Source organism: Hippichthys cyanospilos, chromosome 16 (genome assembly GCF_059441005.1).
Source record: "Hippichthys cyanospilos isolate Australia breed blue-spotted pipefish chromosome 16, RoL_Hcya_1.0, whole genome shotgun sequence".
NCBI classification, from domain to species: Eukaryota; Metazoa; Chordata; class Actinopteri; order Syngnathiformes; family Syngnathidae; genus Hippichthys; species Hippichthys cyanospilos.
The window spans coordinates 13873633-13889734 of NC_142384.1; the positions used below are offsets into that span (position 1 = coordinate 13873633).

Here is a 16102-nt window from a genome sequence, read left to right on the forward strand (position 1 = left end):
ACTGAACACTTTGAGTGACTGAAGGAAAAAAATATTTATAAATAACTTGTTATTACGCCTTTAAAAGCATTTCCAAAATTAGGGGAAAACTTGCAACGTGTATAGTTTGCAAAATGTGTGCAAAAGGGTTAAAGTAGATTAAATGTCATTGTTATAATATAGTACTTGAAAATAACAAGAGCGGTTATAATTGTGATATTTTATTTTTTTTATAATATAAAATACATAAATAAAGCATCTGCGGGTGGCATCAGAAGCATGTGCACATTCGTATGAGCATGTGGGACTCACACTTAACAGGCACACAGGTCACCCCAAAGGACAAAAGATTTGTAAATATCATGCTCGGACAATCACATGATCTGACTTTGTACTTCAATGTTGGAAAAGAAAAAACGACAACTTAATCTCCCGTGAAAATAACACCCAGACCGAGATTTTAAACCCGTAAAATCTTGCGCGGTGGCCAAGCGGTACCGACGACGGGTCGCCGTGACTCGTGTCTGGCATGCTGGCTACGCGACGAGCGCAGCCGTGTCACCGTTAATCAGTGTATGGTTGTCATCTCAAGTATATCGAAAATAAACATTCCACCGAAGAGCAAGGACCCAAGAAAGTCCTCAACCAAAAAAAAAAAAAATGATGTGCTTCAGATGAGCTGTGCAAAATGGCACCAAGCATTTACGGCACGAGTGTCTCATCCAAACATTCTCAGCGGTGAGCAAATTTGCTGCTATTGAAAACCGTTTGCAAATTTGTTCCATATCCTTGAGGTCCATTTCCTCGTACGCTGTTTGTAAGACAGCGCATTAGTTGGATATAGGGAAAAAAAACTGTCGCTTCCCAGGATGGGGCTCATCTCAATGGAGCAGAGCGCCGTCAACACAATTTTTTGGCAAATGAACGTTCTCGTGAATTGACTAGTAAGCTGAAAAAGTTTGGGACACCCTGCGGCGGCGGAGGAGGCTGCGTGCAGTGTTTAGGCCGGGGGGGTTTTGAAAGCCCCCCAGGCGTGGAAGCATCGCGTGAAGCAGTGCGGCTCGTTCCCCTTGCGCACCAGCCGGAGTTTTCTGGGTTGCTGGTTTTCCTTGGAGCGCATGTGCTGGATGTACACCTGCAAACATGCGCCAGGGATTGTTGGGCGCGCAAAGAAAAAAACAAAAACAAAAGGACTTGACCTACCTGACAGGCTTTGAGACTGAGTTTGATCTCCACCTGGCTCGTCTGAGTCCCGACCCACATGTAGACCTGGAGGTGACGCGACAAAGTTCAGCTCCGGCCAAAAACCATTAACGGTCAAGCGATCCCCACCTCTTGGCCGTTGTCCAGCAACATGATATCGTCATCGGCCAGGTCGTCCTGGCAGAAGTCGGAGCATTTTTCCGACACTGAGAAATAACCTTTCTCATTGGAACACCTGAAAGGAAGAAAGAAGAAGACGTTTCAATGTCCTATCTGTATATGGGATTCCTTTACACAAAAGATTCATCTTGGCTTATTGAATTGTTTCGGGGAAATGTTAGTTCAGAAAACAAATTTGATGTTCAGTAGGTTATTCAATTTCTTTATTGTAAAAAGCCAGATTCCCCCCATACTAGAACTTTGGACCCAAAATAGCATGTGCCACCACTCGTTACCTGTCAAGTTTACGATTTCTTATTGTGAACAATCTCTACTATAATCCCAAAAGAGGACACTTTAAGTCTAATATTTTTCTGTGGACAAATATACATTTATGTATTTATTTAGAACAGGTATGACCATTTATATTGATTTATTTTTTTTTTTTTTGTGGAACAATATCTATTAAGTTATTTATTTTTGAGAACAGATTTATTGTGTTGTCCAAAATACAAGTGAAGTTTGAAAGCGTATCAAGTTTAACTAATCAGACACTGATGGCATGTTTTAAGTCTTGTGAGTAGAACATGTGAAAACAATTTAACGTTAATGAGAGGCACTTGAGAGATTGTGATTCATGCGACTTGGACTCACCTGAAGAGACGAGCGTATTTCATGTAGTCCGCGTCCTCGTCGTACGGTTTCTGAGCACCGATGCCGACCCAGAAGAAATTCTCTGGTTCTTCCCCCTCATTGATGACCTAGGAGAGAAAAAAATATATGGCCGTATTCATAAAAAAGAAAAAATAGTTCATTCAATTTTGAGGATAAATTAATTCTCATGACCTTTTAAGATCATGAAAAGAATGTTTTGAATATCTGTTCTTGAAGAAAGGGCCACAATTTCCCGGGTATTCCTACCTGTTTGCTGTAAGTGTCATCAAACATGCTGTTCATGATGTCCTCGGCCAGCTTGGCCTCGTCCGGGTCGGCGGCTCGGCCCACCCAGGTGTAAACGATCCCCTGGTTGTCCGTGCTCTCAAAAGGGACCTGCGCGCCGCACCGACGCCAAAAAAAACAAAAAAAAAAACACGCTTTAGAGTGTCAGTGGACGTTAAGAGGATCTTAGGTGGATGAGTTTGAAGCTGAAACCACACCCACTTTGAGAATGAAGCAGAACTCCGAGTTGAGATTGCTAGAATCCGTTCCGATCTGGATGGTTCTGAAATGCAGGTGCGACATGTTCATGTTGACAGGGTGCAGTTTTTTTTTTTTTTTTGTAGTTACAGTCATAACCTGTGATTAGGGTTGTCATATCAATTTTTCCATCAAATAATCAATTACACCTTATTACCCATCTGTCATTTGGCCACTAGGGGGTGCACCAAGAAAAACAATGGAGCTTTGTGTCAAGAAGGTCTTTGCATGTTTTTTTTTTTTTTCCCGAAATGTTGCCATAGTAGTACGTGCAGCGTTGTTGCTCATTACCTGGTGCAAAGCGCGCTCCCGTTGGTGCGGATATGATAAAGAGAAGGCTGGGCTGAGTCCGTGTTCTGTTTCCTTTTGCCTTTGTGGATGATGAACTTCCTCTTGAAATGGGATAAGAACTTGAGGTTCTCCTGCTGCTGCGTGGTACGCACCACCTGAAGGACGAGCGGTGAAAGTGATCCCTTCGTTCGCTCTTAGGAAGGCGTCGTTTTTCGCGTGTGGACTTTGCATGGTACCTTTAGTTTTCCCTGGAAGAGGCTTTCAAACTTCTTCTGCAGAGAGAAGGTGAAGGTGAGCCAGCCCATGTTGGAGGCTTGTCGGCCCTGCCAGAAGTACACCACGCACTGGAAGTCTTCCTCAGGTTGTTTGTCCTCCTCGTCCTCGCCCTCTTTCTTTTCCTCGTCATCGTCATACTCCACGGGGACCCAGTATCTGCCAAAGCAAGATCAAGTTTCAAACAAAAGGTCTGTCCACGCTGATCATCTAAGTGAGTGATTCTCAACCCTTTTTTAACAAGCACAAGCATTCAGCTTCACTTCAAATGTCACTATAACAATTTAGGAATATTATGCTTCATGTTTCAATTAATTTGCTCTTATTTTGAAAAGAAAAACGTACTATTCTTGGTGATATTGAACCCCTGAAGTGTCCTTCATTTACCCCCAGTCATTTTTTTTTTTTTTGAATGATTTTGTGTTTACAACAGTTGCCAGCTTTTGGGACACAAGTATACACACCTGCAGAGGAAGACGTAGCAATCCTGCGTGAAGAAGTGTCCAAACTCCTCCTCTGGAAGACGAGCAAACTTTTTGCCCTCCAGCACGAAACCCTCCATGCCATCCAGGTCCTCGTTCCACTCCTCCATCATTTGCTCCGCCTACGCGCGGCATGGAATAACACATCAGTGGAGGTCGCCTGTTTAGTGATTGCATGTGTGTGTGTGTGTGTATGACCTCAGTAAGAGGCATGGGCGGCTGCCTGGGAAGGAAGAGCGCCGTGAGGTCGGCTTTCATCTGATCTTTCTGCTCTGCGTCTTTCTTCACCTGACAGACAAAACGGACCGACGCCTCGTCAACCAAAGCAATCACCTTAATGAAGAAAAATGTGCCTTGTCACGTCTTATCACTGACCTTGCCCTGGAGGCTGTCATTCTGCTGCACCGTCTCTGCAGCTCTGGTGTAGTCCACCTTCAGCACATCGTCCCAGTTCTTGAATTTGGACTTGAAAACCTGGAGAGATGATGATAAAAGAGGAGATGACTTTAAAAGGGTCAGTCTTTAACATGTGGTTTATTCACTTGATTTGGTTCAAACTAGAGATAGACCAATTATAAACAGGGTCATTTATATGAACCAATATTTGCCATTTTGACAAATCTTAACGTCACAGGACTATTAACTGACATTTTCAGGTGACGTCAAAAGAGATTCTGCTGATCCTGTGAACACTCTACACATTGTCATTGTTGTATTTTTTTTATAAGAGTTAAATTTGAACATTTCTGAAAAAAAAGTTTTCATTTAACCTTATAAAACACGCTGATGACCCTTTTAACTTTTAGATAGAATTTCATAACAAAGATGCATGTTGTCTCAAATGTATTAAAACGTATATGATGCAAATTTTCAATACATTTCAACGAAGTAAAGGGAGAGTCAAATTGAACAATTTACAATAATGTGTTTGAAGCAGCCCCACTCGTGTAACTACCGTATTTTGATTAATATTACATTTGTGATGTCATTTTGAGCGTCGGAAGCGTTACCTGGCACTCGGTGCCCTCCAGGTTCCGGGTGACGCATGCGTGCTTGGGCCGGTGCAGCATGGAGCAGATCTCCTGACCCAGTTTTAAGGCGGCGGCTCGGACGAGCCGGGGAGACTTCCTCCCGATCCAGATGAACACGTCAGACCAGCAGTCCAAGATGTACACGCACTTGGTGTCCAGCAGCGACTGCAGCTGAGGGAGGCGATGGAAATAGGAGAACGATGAGTGTTGGCTGGATGGAAGTAGGTCACGTGGAAATTGGCCGTTTGATTGAGAAAGGAAAAGTGAACGGATCCAAAAAGTACTTTTTGACTTTGTGTGAATCATTTTGGATTAGTTGTGACTCGGAGTTAATCTGGACTGGATTAACATACCAGCCTGAGCTCTGGCAGCGTGTCCAGTTTGATCTTGTGGTCTTTATGCTCCACAGACAGCTTGTAGTTAATCTGAGGAAGCTCCAGATAGCCAAGACCCAAACCCACCTAAAAGACAAGACATCACCGATCGACTCAACTCGCAGTACTTTTACTGTGTGGATTGATTTGACATACTAATCCTCATGATAGGCTTACCTTGTACAGCTTGGGTCTGATGGCGGAGAAGTCATCTGGAACGTGCTTCTTGATCTCCTCTGGTTGTCCTCCCAGTAACTCCCAGAAATTTGGAGGCTCCTGGTTCTGCCTCAGAGTTGTGATCTCAGCCTTCCCCTTGCGCTCATTTTTATTGATCTTCTCCGCAAATAGCCTGAAAGGAGAAAGCAAAGCGGCACTCGAGCCTGAATCAATCGCGAAGGCAGATTTGAACTTCATCAACCCCTAAAAAAATGTGCCAAATTGAGTGAGCGAGTGACTCCATTATCCTCCGCTGACCTGGCCTTTGTGGTGCCGCTCAGCGTGGCGTTGGCTCCCCTCCAGATAAAAATTTCCAGTCCGGTGTCCAACAGGAACACATAACTGGCAAACAGATTAGAAATCATCCCTCCATGTACAAGTAAATGCACGCAATATGATACAAATAGACTAGCAGTACTTGACAAATAGCAAATATGCAAAGAAACTGCAAATGAGTAAAGGGAGTCACCGTGGATCAAGGGAGCAAGACTTGACAGGTACAGACTCCAGTTGGATGTTTTTCTTGCCGTAAACTCTGTATAGCCTGATAAAACACACGTTTGGTTTGAGCACAGGAAAGGTTCAACGCATTATTTATGGAAAATTGAAGATATAACCCACCTGACAGGATAATGCGTGTCCTCCACTGTGTAGAATCCACTGGCAGTGCCACCCTCAATGTAGGAGATCTCATTGTTAAACACCTTCAACACGAGACAAGAAATGTCATTTTGGCAGCAGATTAAATGGCAGCAGGTTTGAGGCTGTCTACTCCAAAAACATTCTTTACTGTATTGAAACTTCAAAGATTCGATTCCTTCACTGCCATTGGTAGCTATCAGAATAAAAACATTTTTTTTTTTTTTTTTTTTTTAGCAGGGCTACTGTCGAAATGTCTGCATTTTTCAGGAGGCCGCTTTGACATACTTCGCTAAACTCTTCGCTCTCGTCCCCCATCTCTTCCCTTATCGTCCTGCACTCGGCTCCGAGGAAATTCCTGAGGTTGACAGCGTGGATGGCAGAGCCAGCCTTCTTGTCAAGCGTGGCTTCCTGCCCGATCCAGTAGAAGATCTGCCAGTTCAATGCTCCGTTGTCGTCCAAGAACGTCTACGACCGAAAGAGCGAGCGAGTCCTTTAAGGCAAGTCTGAACCGCGTATTGACTACTCAGGGGCGGCGTGTAGCCCGGTTACCTTGAGGACAATGTAGCAGTCGGCCTCATAAAACTTGCCATGGAACGTTTCGTCCACTTGCATGGGAACAAAATTCTCAATCTGCCACACGCTCACGCCTGGCACCTGGAGTGAGGACAGGAAATGCTTACAATGCATTTGTGACACGGAGAGAGGAAAAATAATCTGTGGTTGTTTCTTGAGAGAACATTACCTGCCCAGCATCGTCCAAAAAGAACTCGGAGTAGTCCAACTGAGGCTTCTCTAGACTTTGATCCCAGCGCCGTACCTTTAAATCTCCGTATTTTAAATCCCCATTTTCCTGCAAAATTACAATCATAATCAATGTTTCAATGTATGTTTGAAAAGCCTGGTCTTGAAATAAGTGGTTTTACATTGCTCTTTGCATTGTAAATTTTGGACTTTGAACATAAAATGCCATCAACGCGCCCCATTGGCCAACTTCAAAATAAACACACCAAATAACAAATTGGCCTCGATGATATAGCGTTAACTGGCAATTATTTTCAGGTTTTTTTTCTCTGGGCGATGGTTGCACAGCGATAGCTTGAATTAAATCTTTTACATAGCTACCAACATAAACAAAACCGCTGTTAAAGAATCACTGATTAAAGATGCTAAGAAACCACCCTAGTATTCACAAATCTACATTGGTTTCTAACATAAGGAAACACATGTTGCATTCATATGCAGTCGGCCATTTCAAAACGCAGACAAAAAAGGCTATTGATGCATTAAACCAGTATTTGATGTCTCCCTTCTATAACATGCCTGATTCAAATTATGATTGTTTATTTGCAAAACGATTCCTCCACAGAATTATAAAATTGACCCTGGTACTAAGTCAATGATTCACAAATGTGCTTTGCAAAAAAAAAAATCAATGAAAAAAAAAAAGTCAAGCTTTAAAATCATTCCTGATTTCATTTGTCTCACCTCCATATTCTTCTTTTCTTGCGCAACATCGCTCATGCCCTTCAGCACCTGTTTGGCCTGATCATCCTGGGAACAATCCTTCCTCCTCCTCAGCCTCATCTTCCTTGCCAGGGGATCTTTGGAGGTACCCCCTGCGCACAACAAATCAACGTGTTGGGACGATTGGCTCCTTTTTCAAACAGGTAAATGGTGGTTATCGTCTATACACACACACCTCCTGCCGCAGCTGCGACAGTGGCGGGCGAAGCTCCCGCTAGCCGCAGCTGGTTCTGCAGGGAGAAGTCGATGTTGTACCACTCGGCTGCTCTGTCCACTGGCTTCGGAGGCATCACTAAGTTGGGGTTCTCACGCACATCCAGGATCTGGAAAGATGAAAAATGTATAACTTGTGTTCGTCAAATTCCGAATAGAATCGAATGCCTTTGTCGTTGTACCGCAGGTATACTATAAAATTGGGAGCTTAGTTTTGATTAGTGCATATGAAATAAATACAAACAGTAAGTAACATGAAATAGATTATTGATTCAAACTTGAAATATTGTTTTAGGGGGTTTATCTACCTCTAAATCAGTCAAGAAATGGATGGCTTCGGGCAGCGTCACGAGACGGTTTTTATTCAGCACGAGTTTCTTCAACTTTCCACACCTACATGACGAAAGAAAGCACACATGATGCAAACGTGATGCGTAATCCAATCCCAAAGCATTGTATGTACTGTATAATCTCGTGCACTCACCTACAGAGACCCTCAGGGATGAGTTCCAGGTTATTGTTAGCCGCCATGAACTCTGTGAGATTGGATAATTTTCCCATACCGGGTGGAACGCCGTCAAAGTCCAGCTTGTTGGAATTCATGTACAGCTTTTTCAATTTGGACAGTTTACAGATGGCCGACTAGATGAAGAGAAAGCGTTATGAATAAAGCTATCAAAATTCATCGATTAATCTACATGTCATCAAGTCATAATACAGGATGATTATCTTTTGTGTTTATTCAAAATAAGACGTTTGAAGAGATCTAATTCTAAAAAATCAACCTCACGCCCTCTTGCTTAACCCCTTCAGGTGGACTGATTGAGTTGTTTTTACCTTGTTGTTGATTTTTAATATAAAAACATACACACACAAATAACTAAACTTACTAACCAAAAATAACATGCAATTAAAAATCCTTACAGGCAATGAGGTGAGCACGTTGCGGCTAAGGTTCAGTGTTTCGAGTTGGGTCCACTGATCGATGCAGAGCGACAGTTCCGATATCTGATTACTGCTCAGGTTGAGCCTTTTCAAACTGCCCAGCGAATAGAGGCACTCTGGCACCCGAGTCAGGTCATTACAAGACAGGTCGACATCTGGAGACAGAAGAAAACCAAGTGTGATTGACAACTCGGGTATCAAACATTTTTAGTTCAAAATTAAGTGACCATTGAAAAACAATAGTGTGCAGCCATGTGTGTGATACCTGCTAAATTCATCAGACCCTCTAGACTTGTGGGCATATTGCTCTGCGTTCTCTGGGTGTTCCTCAAGTGGAGAGTTTGTAACGCCACCATAGCAGGCAGCTGGCTGCTCACGCGAATGGTAGAAGCATAATTACACAAACAAAAAGGTTCTCATGTTGTTTTTTTTTTATATCTATGATAAATGAGCAAAATGAGAGAAATTGAGCCTTCTTACCGCAATTGTGCATGCATCAGCGGGTTGTTGTTCAGGATGAGGGTCTGCAAATGAACCAGGCGTCTCATCTGAGGTGGCAGGCTGTCCAGCTTGTTGTCACTTAAATCCAGATACAGCAGGTCTGTCAGGTTAATGAACAGCTGGTTGGGGATCGAGTCGATGCCATTGTGGCTCAGGTTAAGGACTAGCATGTTCCTGCTGTTCTCCAGGTCCCGGGGGATCTCTGTCAGCTGGTTGTAGCTCAGGTCCTGGGAGTTATTACAATAGAATAAGTCATTTACTGTATATGATTTGCAGATTAGAATTCGTGTTGAGGGTGTGAACAACTCTAAATATGGCTAAACTCTTCTTCAGTGATATATTTAGTCGTTATATTTGGTAAAAATATATTTACCTAATTCTGGCCTTTTTTTTTTAATGGATCCTTATTTTAAACATTATAAAAATACATATTCAATATTTATCAAAATTGATTGATATGAAATACTCTTATACCCCTTGCAACCATATTGCCTAGACCCACCATGTCATGTTAAATATCCAGATAGTCTCCTTTCTTTCATTGTTATTTTTCTTTTTAATTTTACTAGTTAAGTAAAAGTTACAACAGTCAGCTTAATGTTTATGACAATACATCTCATGAATCTCAACAGTTGAGCTGGCGCCAAGGTTGACATTTTTTATTTATATTATTTTGTATGTCTTTATCATATACTGTAAGCAGCTGTTGTATATTAGATGGAATGTTTTTCAGGGTCAGTATCAAGCAAATTACACCCACCTAATATTACCAACTATTAAAGTGGAAAAAAAAATTAGATCATATTGGCTGATCCTTGAGGCTGCAGCATTGGTATTAGATATGAAAAAGAAAGAAAAAGACTAAAAGAAAATTGTACCAGCACTGAGAGGTCATCAAGTTGAAAGATGTCATCCGGGACTCCGGTGTTTTTAAGGTTGTTGCCACGGGCAACAACAGCCTGCAAAATAATGAATTCAACTCAATTTGTCTTCAAATGATTCAAAATTAAATTCCAAATTATTTTGCATTCACTAGCTTTTATTGTGAAATAGGACACCCTGTGATGGTAGGTGGAGTGTGACGATGTGTGATGAGCTGCTAATGGAAAAGCTATCGACCCACCTCAGTACGTTGCAATAGGTTAACAGTGTTAATAAATGAAGAACCGAATGTACGGAACCCAGTCACCAAAGGTCAGCAATAATTTCCCACTCCACAGTTATTACGCCGTTTGTTGCACATAAGAATGGACACACTGTTCTTATCTACAGTACTGTGATTTAAACTTTATAGAGGAATGACAGTTTAAAAAAAAAATGCAAATTATAATCATACAATGGTTATTACAAAGGTATTCAATGGTAAAATGTTACCTATTGCCTGCATACAATCAATAAAGGTTATGGTAGTGACTATTTTTCCTTCTACACACAAAATTGTTTCCATTATTCCACAACAGATTTAATTAAAGCTCAAAGCTTTCACTGTATATTGTCTTGTGTGTACATGTTATTTACCCTCAAATTTGGCAAACTGGAGAGTTCTCCATGTAAGGTGGTCAAGCTGTTGTGGCTCACTGAAAGATGCTCCTGGGGAAAGGAACACAATGACAAAAATCAGTCATTTATTTTGTAATGATCTTTTAATTCTTTTCTGAACCAAGTTTATTCCTGAAACAGGTATCCAATTTGCACTCTGCTGTATATTTTGGTTGCAGACTACAGACAAGCAGAGCTGCAAAGAGAGGTAGGTGTCAAAATGATCAAAGTGTGAAGACTACTGTTGCGCAGAAAAGCTGTTCGTGACCTCAAGCAGTTGCTCAACCCAGTGACTGCTTACTGTGGAAACAAGCTAATCTCATTTACTTCTAAAATGGAAGATCAAACAAGTTAGTTTAGAAGCCACACTAATCTAATCAGAGATATGGGGTACTTATACAGAAATAGGTGTTACTAAAATGAAATTTATACAAAGACGTCTACCGATAGAACCTTTTCTTGTTGGCACCCCCAGTTCATTTCCAAATAAGTGTGTTTAGAGCAACACGGTTACACAATAGGACATGACACATTGTAGCTTACTTCATGCTAATGTCAGAGCAAAAAGTGCTGATTTACTTATAAGTATTTCTCATATAATCATTATAATATACTTTACCACAAACATATTTTGTTTGGATTATCCAACCTGTGCATTAAACAAACAGCATGCTAAAACCCAAACAGCAATGTAGGTCTCACCAGCTTCTGCAGAGAGGAGAGCTCCTCTGGGAGGTAACAGAGTCCTGTCCTGTTCAATTTGAGCCATCGCAGGCTGCTCATGCATTTGACATGCTCGGGGAAATATCCTCCCTGAACACACAGAAGATAGTTATAATAGTTACTAAACATGAATGCATAAAGTTATGTTTGTTTACCTGGCAACAACTACGTAAATTTGGTCTAAAAGGCATCAATTTACAAGCTCAATTTTAAAATTATGCTTAAGGACGAGACATTATGTGTAGCTATGTTTAAGTTGAATATTGGCGACATTCACCAATGTTTTTACATTATTATCGAGCGTGATGCTGTTATTATAATCAATAACATAGTAGTTACATACTGTAACTGTAAACCGACAGATAATTCTCATTCAATTGTCAGTGCTGCCAGACCACTTGGTTTATACATAATAGATGTCATTGTTATTCTTAATTCCTAATTGATCTTAATTCCGTTGACCAAGTTTACCTAGAGCGAATTGGTTGTTGAATTTAGGTGCGAATTCAATCGTGCCCTCTCCATATAATAACAACCCTAAAAATGAGTAAAGTAAATAAGTTAAGAACCGCATAGTGTTTATATTTGGCTCATAGAGGTTCAAGACCCGTTTGATTGTACTGTCTCATGTCAAATGTCTGAAAACTGGCTAACGCCCAGCTAATAGCATTATGCTAAGCTAGTGTTTGAGTCTTCAATCGTTTCATGTTCCGATCACCTGGACCGTAAATTCAATTAGATAAACACGGAGAACACAATAGTCAACTGATAGATTTGGTTTGAAATTCTTACTTTAAAGTCGTTTCCACTGAGATCTACCCCTCGTATGAAGGGAAGCACTCCGGTGGCAGCCATTTCTGCTGAGTGATGTCAACTGCTCCGCCGTCGCGAAGCTATTTTGGTACAACTCAAAACATTTGCGGTGACTCGATTGATCACATTTATCCCAGCTTCTCCTGATTTCGAAAACGTACCTGATTTGGTATATTTAATTATGATGACTGTCCATGTATAAGAAAACAAATTTAACTTAGTTTTCTGTCTGTATAAAAGATTATATCTCTTATCTCTGTATGAGCACCAATAAACTTTAAAACACACCATTACTGCAAACTAATATATGTATTTGGCATTACACTGCACTTTATTTGACATTTGCTCTTATTTACTTTATTTTCATTCAATATCTTTTTACACCCACTAGCGTGTATTCTGAATTTGTTTAATAAGTTTGCAATATAAAAACGTTCAGCGTAATGTTGTAATGTAAACTTGTCATTTGTGCAAATAAAGTTTTCATAAAAAAAAACCCCCACTACACTTCTTCTTCTTTGGTAAATTATAAAGGAGTAACTTGGCGTTATGTGTTATCTACCGCCTCCCTCGGCTTTAAAATCGAGTAAATCTAAGCCAACAGCGCTTCCCTGTGGTTCCCTTCAACTCAACACACAGCCCTTTTCAAATGCTATTTTCCGATTTGATTTGCAACACTAAAACGAAACTGAAGAATACTTTTATTTTAATAATCATAATAAATGCATGAAAAATCATCTGTTTGTTACGTCATCTCACAGGGAACGTAATAAACCGGAAATTTATGCATGTATTTTTAAATAAAAATCCAGGTTTCACATATTCTTTGTGCCTTTCATCCACATATCTGTTTAATTTTGAAAGCACCAACATCGGAAGTGCTTCTTTTACACGATGACATCATATTCAAAGGCCCTCCCATTCAGCTGTGACTCAAAAGCTTTCAATCGTAGGCAGCTACCGCTTGAACATTTTCCAGCAGATTCCACGATGGAGAAGAATTCCACGAGATATAACGTGCAGTTATATATTTATGATCTATCAAGGGGAATGGCACGGAACCTCAGCCCTATCATGCTGGGTGAGTACAGATCACCAAATAAAGATGTTATCGCCGGCCTGACTAGCATCACACAGTGACAGTCGGCTTTCTGCTTCTACTGAACTGCCTTTTGTTTGTTTGTTTGTTCGTTTTGAAATATAATAATCGTCAAATGGTTTGTGTGAGTGATGTTCCACATTCGATGCATCCTCCAAGGCTGTAAGTGAGTGGGTGGGCTTAAAATTCACAAGTGTAAAAATGTCTTGGCTTTTATTATTTAAATAGTAGCCGTTTGATGTCAATATTTTTGTGCTACCACTTTCAGACTAATGCCTTTTTCTGTCTTTTTAACAGGAAAGCAACTGGACGGGATCTGGTATGAAACCAAATTGTATTAATTCACACGTCTGCTTAAAATGCTTAGTCATTTCAAATTTGCTAGACTGCTAATGTGTCGCTGAGCCCCCAGAGCAGATTTTGCACATCGTATTAACCAACCAACCAACTTCTGAGGGCGTCATTGTGTGGTCTAAGAAATTATAAAACCCATGCCTAATTCACCCAGCCAATTCTGGAATATTACTGCAGTACAGTACATTTTATTCTTCTCTAGGCACACAGCCATTGTGGCATATGGGGATGAGTTCTTTTTTGGAGGAGAAGGAATTTCCAGCTGTCCACCAGTGAGTTTTTTTTTTTTTTTTTTTTAACTTTTTACTGTTTGTCATATACAATTTCGATTAGTTTAATGTACGTTTCAGAACATTGCCGCGGGTGCTTTCGGATTATGCTGTTACAGTTGTCAAAGTGTTGCGTTAGAAAGACACACGCAAAAGTTAATTCATGTAAATACTAAAAATGCTTAAAATGCACCATCATTTTTGAATACGTTCAAGTTTGTTTCAGATCTGGCCAAAACGTTCTTTGTTCGTTTTCTAGGGCGGAACGATGCTGGGTCCTCCTGACACAATTGTGGAACTCGGTGATACGGAAGTTTCAGAGGAGATTTTCATGGAATATCTGTCATCTTTGGGGGAAAGCACTTACAGGTATATTTTATTAACTTTTCCACAAAATTTATAAATATGTTCCACATATATCCAAATTGTTTAGAGAGGCTTAAGCCTTCAATGCAAGGATGTGGTGTAATTTTATGTTTAAATCATCTCAAACTATTTGTTTGGTTGTGCACTGATATCTAATGGTATTTGTGAGTATGTACACCAGCGTTGTACACATTTATTTGACGACTTGTCAGAAAATTGATTAGAGCATTCAGCATCGCGGAGTGTATTAAGCGCAGTCTTTCACCTGACTAAAAAATGACGAAATGTATACTTATCTGCTGTTTTTGATTGTTCAAGAATTCAATTCCTGTACTTACAAAAATTGTGTGTTTAACTTGTTTCAGTTTTGTTGTGTTATGATAATAATATGTCTTATATTTTTTAATTAAAAATATAATTTCAGTAAAATAACTTTTACCTACTGGTGTAATAGCCATGAAATCCATTTAAAAATAATTTCGATAAAGACCAATTGGAGTTCTTTGAAAGACCTGCCGTCTTGTTTTCCAGAGGCGACCAATATCGTCTGTTTGAGCACAATTGCAACACATTCACCAACGAGGTTGCACAGTTCCTAACTGGCACGCCCATCCCCTCCTACATCACTGACCTCCCGTCTGAAGTCCTCTCCACGTGAGTTTATCCTCAACTGTCCAACTGCGTTACTTTCTAAAATTTTTTTAATTTATTTTATATTTAATCAGAAGTGTTATTGAGATTTCAAATCTCTTTTTAACTCATTCAATCCCAAAGACATATTTACACATCTTTTCATGTTCAAAACATTCAGTCCCAGTTATATATATATATATGTTTGTTTGTTTGTCAAAAAATAGGGCAAAAAATGGTCTGAAAATAGCTCACATTGAATCTCAAATTCCATAGATGAAATCCCCCAAATGTGTTTTTGTTTGCCGTATTTGTTTAAAAATTTCCCCCGGGGGTTAAGATCATCTTTCAGTGAATGGTTAAGCCACACAACTTTCTGTGCTTTGTAAAATTTACATGACATATTTCTATTCATTTTACAAAAAACTTTGTCCCACCTAAAAAAAAGAATGTTGTTTTTTTCTTACCTCAAATGTACTTACTGCCACCTCTGTTAAAATGGATTTTTGTCATTTATTGCTGCCATTAATACTCAGATTATGGCATACTTCATTACTAGTCCAAGGATTCTGTTGAGGGCAGCAATCCAATATGTTTTCATTTCCAGACCATTTGGCCAACTATTGCGGCCCATTCTGGACTCCATCCACATCGCCCCTCCGGGTGGCAACGTCATCAACGGCGGGAGAAACACCTAAACGGAAGGAGCAACACACTCATAGGCTCACTTCCATTGGAGTCAGTCAGCAAAGGAGTCAACAGTTAGAATTTTCGTAGATTTTCTTTTGCCCCTTTCAACAAGCCTAAGCAGTTATTACGACACTTTCATATCAAAACTTGGTGCCATGCGTTTTCGGATAACAAGGAAAAATTAACGGCAACAGCAGATTTCGTCAACTTTGTGTTTATCACACCTGCACAATAAAGTCCAACACAAGAGTTGTACTAAATACTTTAATGTCAGTCGGAAAAGTATTCATTCAAAATTATTGTATTGTGCGTATAGTTTGCAGAGGTATGAAACTGCACTGCATCGTGTGTCAGGAAAGTTCCAGGACTAGTGTCACAAAAAAATATAGGGAAGAAGGAGAAATATCACACTAAACCATTTCGGGTCAGGTGAGCGGTGTCTCCAGCATGGCAACAATCTTCTCAGGCAGGAACTGTCAGATGCTCAAGCTATTAGCAGCTAGCGGTTTGCTGTGGTGAAGCAAGTCCTGGGACTTTTCTGACAACTCTCATATTTACAATATTTGTGCAATGGTCTGCAACCCACGGC

The 16102-nt window shown here is 40.3% G+C and overlaps 2 protein-coding genes and 1 long non-coding RNA gene across 3 annotated transcripts; 2 read left to right on the plus strand and 1 right to left on the minus strand.

The window, feature by feature from the left end:
• Window positions 1-184: 184 nt before the first annotated feature.
• flii (FLII actin remodeling protein) lies at window positions 185-12247 on the minus strand. The gene is made up of 31 exons (XM_088436056.1): window positions 12085-12247; window positions 11272-11382; window positions 10549-10620; window positions 9909-9989; window positions 9010-9257; window positions 8795-8898; window positions 8509-8684; window positions 8069-8226; window positions 7893-7977; window positions 7547-7694; window positions 7333-7463; window positions 6590-6697; window positions 6397-6501; window positions 6133-6312; window positions 5827-5909; window positions 5675-5749; window positions 5464-5547; window positions 5167-5338; window positions 4969-5076; window positions 4595-4786; window positions 3960-4058; window positions 3783-3872; window positions 3567-3706; window positions 3066-3261; window positions 2830-2984; window positions 2503-2563; window positions 2263-2391; window positions 1996-2102; window positions 1312-1417; window positions 1183-1248; window positions 185-1114 (listed from the first exon to the last, which is right to left on the minus strand). Exons 1-31 carry the CDS (start codon window positions 12145-12147, stop codon window positions 980-982), a joined length of 3768 nt encoding a protein of 1255 aa, XP_088292182.1. The 5' UTR covers window positions 12148-12247; the 3' UTR covers window positions 185-979.
• Window positions 4550-8269, plus strand: LOC148410744 (uncharacterized). Its single transcript, XR_015868085.1, has 2 exons — window positions 4550-6344; window positions 7378-8269. It is a non-coding gene; the product is annotated as an uncharacterized LOC148410744 (long non-coding RNA).
• Window positions 12248-13022: 775 nt separating the features above from the next.
• On the plus strand, window positions 13023-15775 carry desi1a (desumoylating isopeptidase 1a). Its single transcript, XM_088438089.1, has 6 exons — window positions 13023-13186; window positions 13502-13523; window positions 13761-13830; window positions 14087-14196; window positions 14725-14847; window positions 15431-15775. Exons 1-6 carry the CDS (start codon window positions 13096-13098, stop codon window positions 15519-15521), a joined length of 507 nt encoding a protein of 168 aa, XP_088294215.1. The 5' UTR covers window positions 13023-13095; the 3' UTR covers window positions 15522-15775.
• Window positions 15776-16102: the final 327 nt, after the last annotated feature.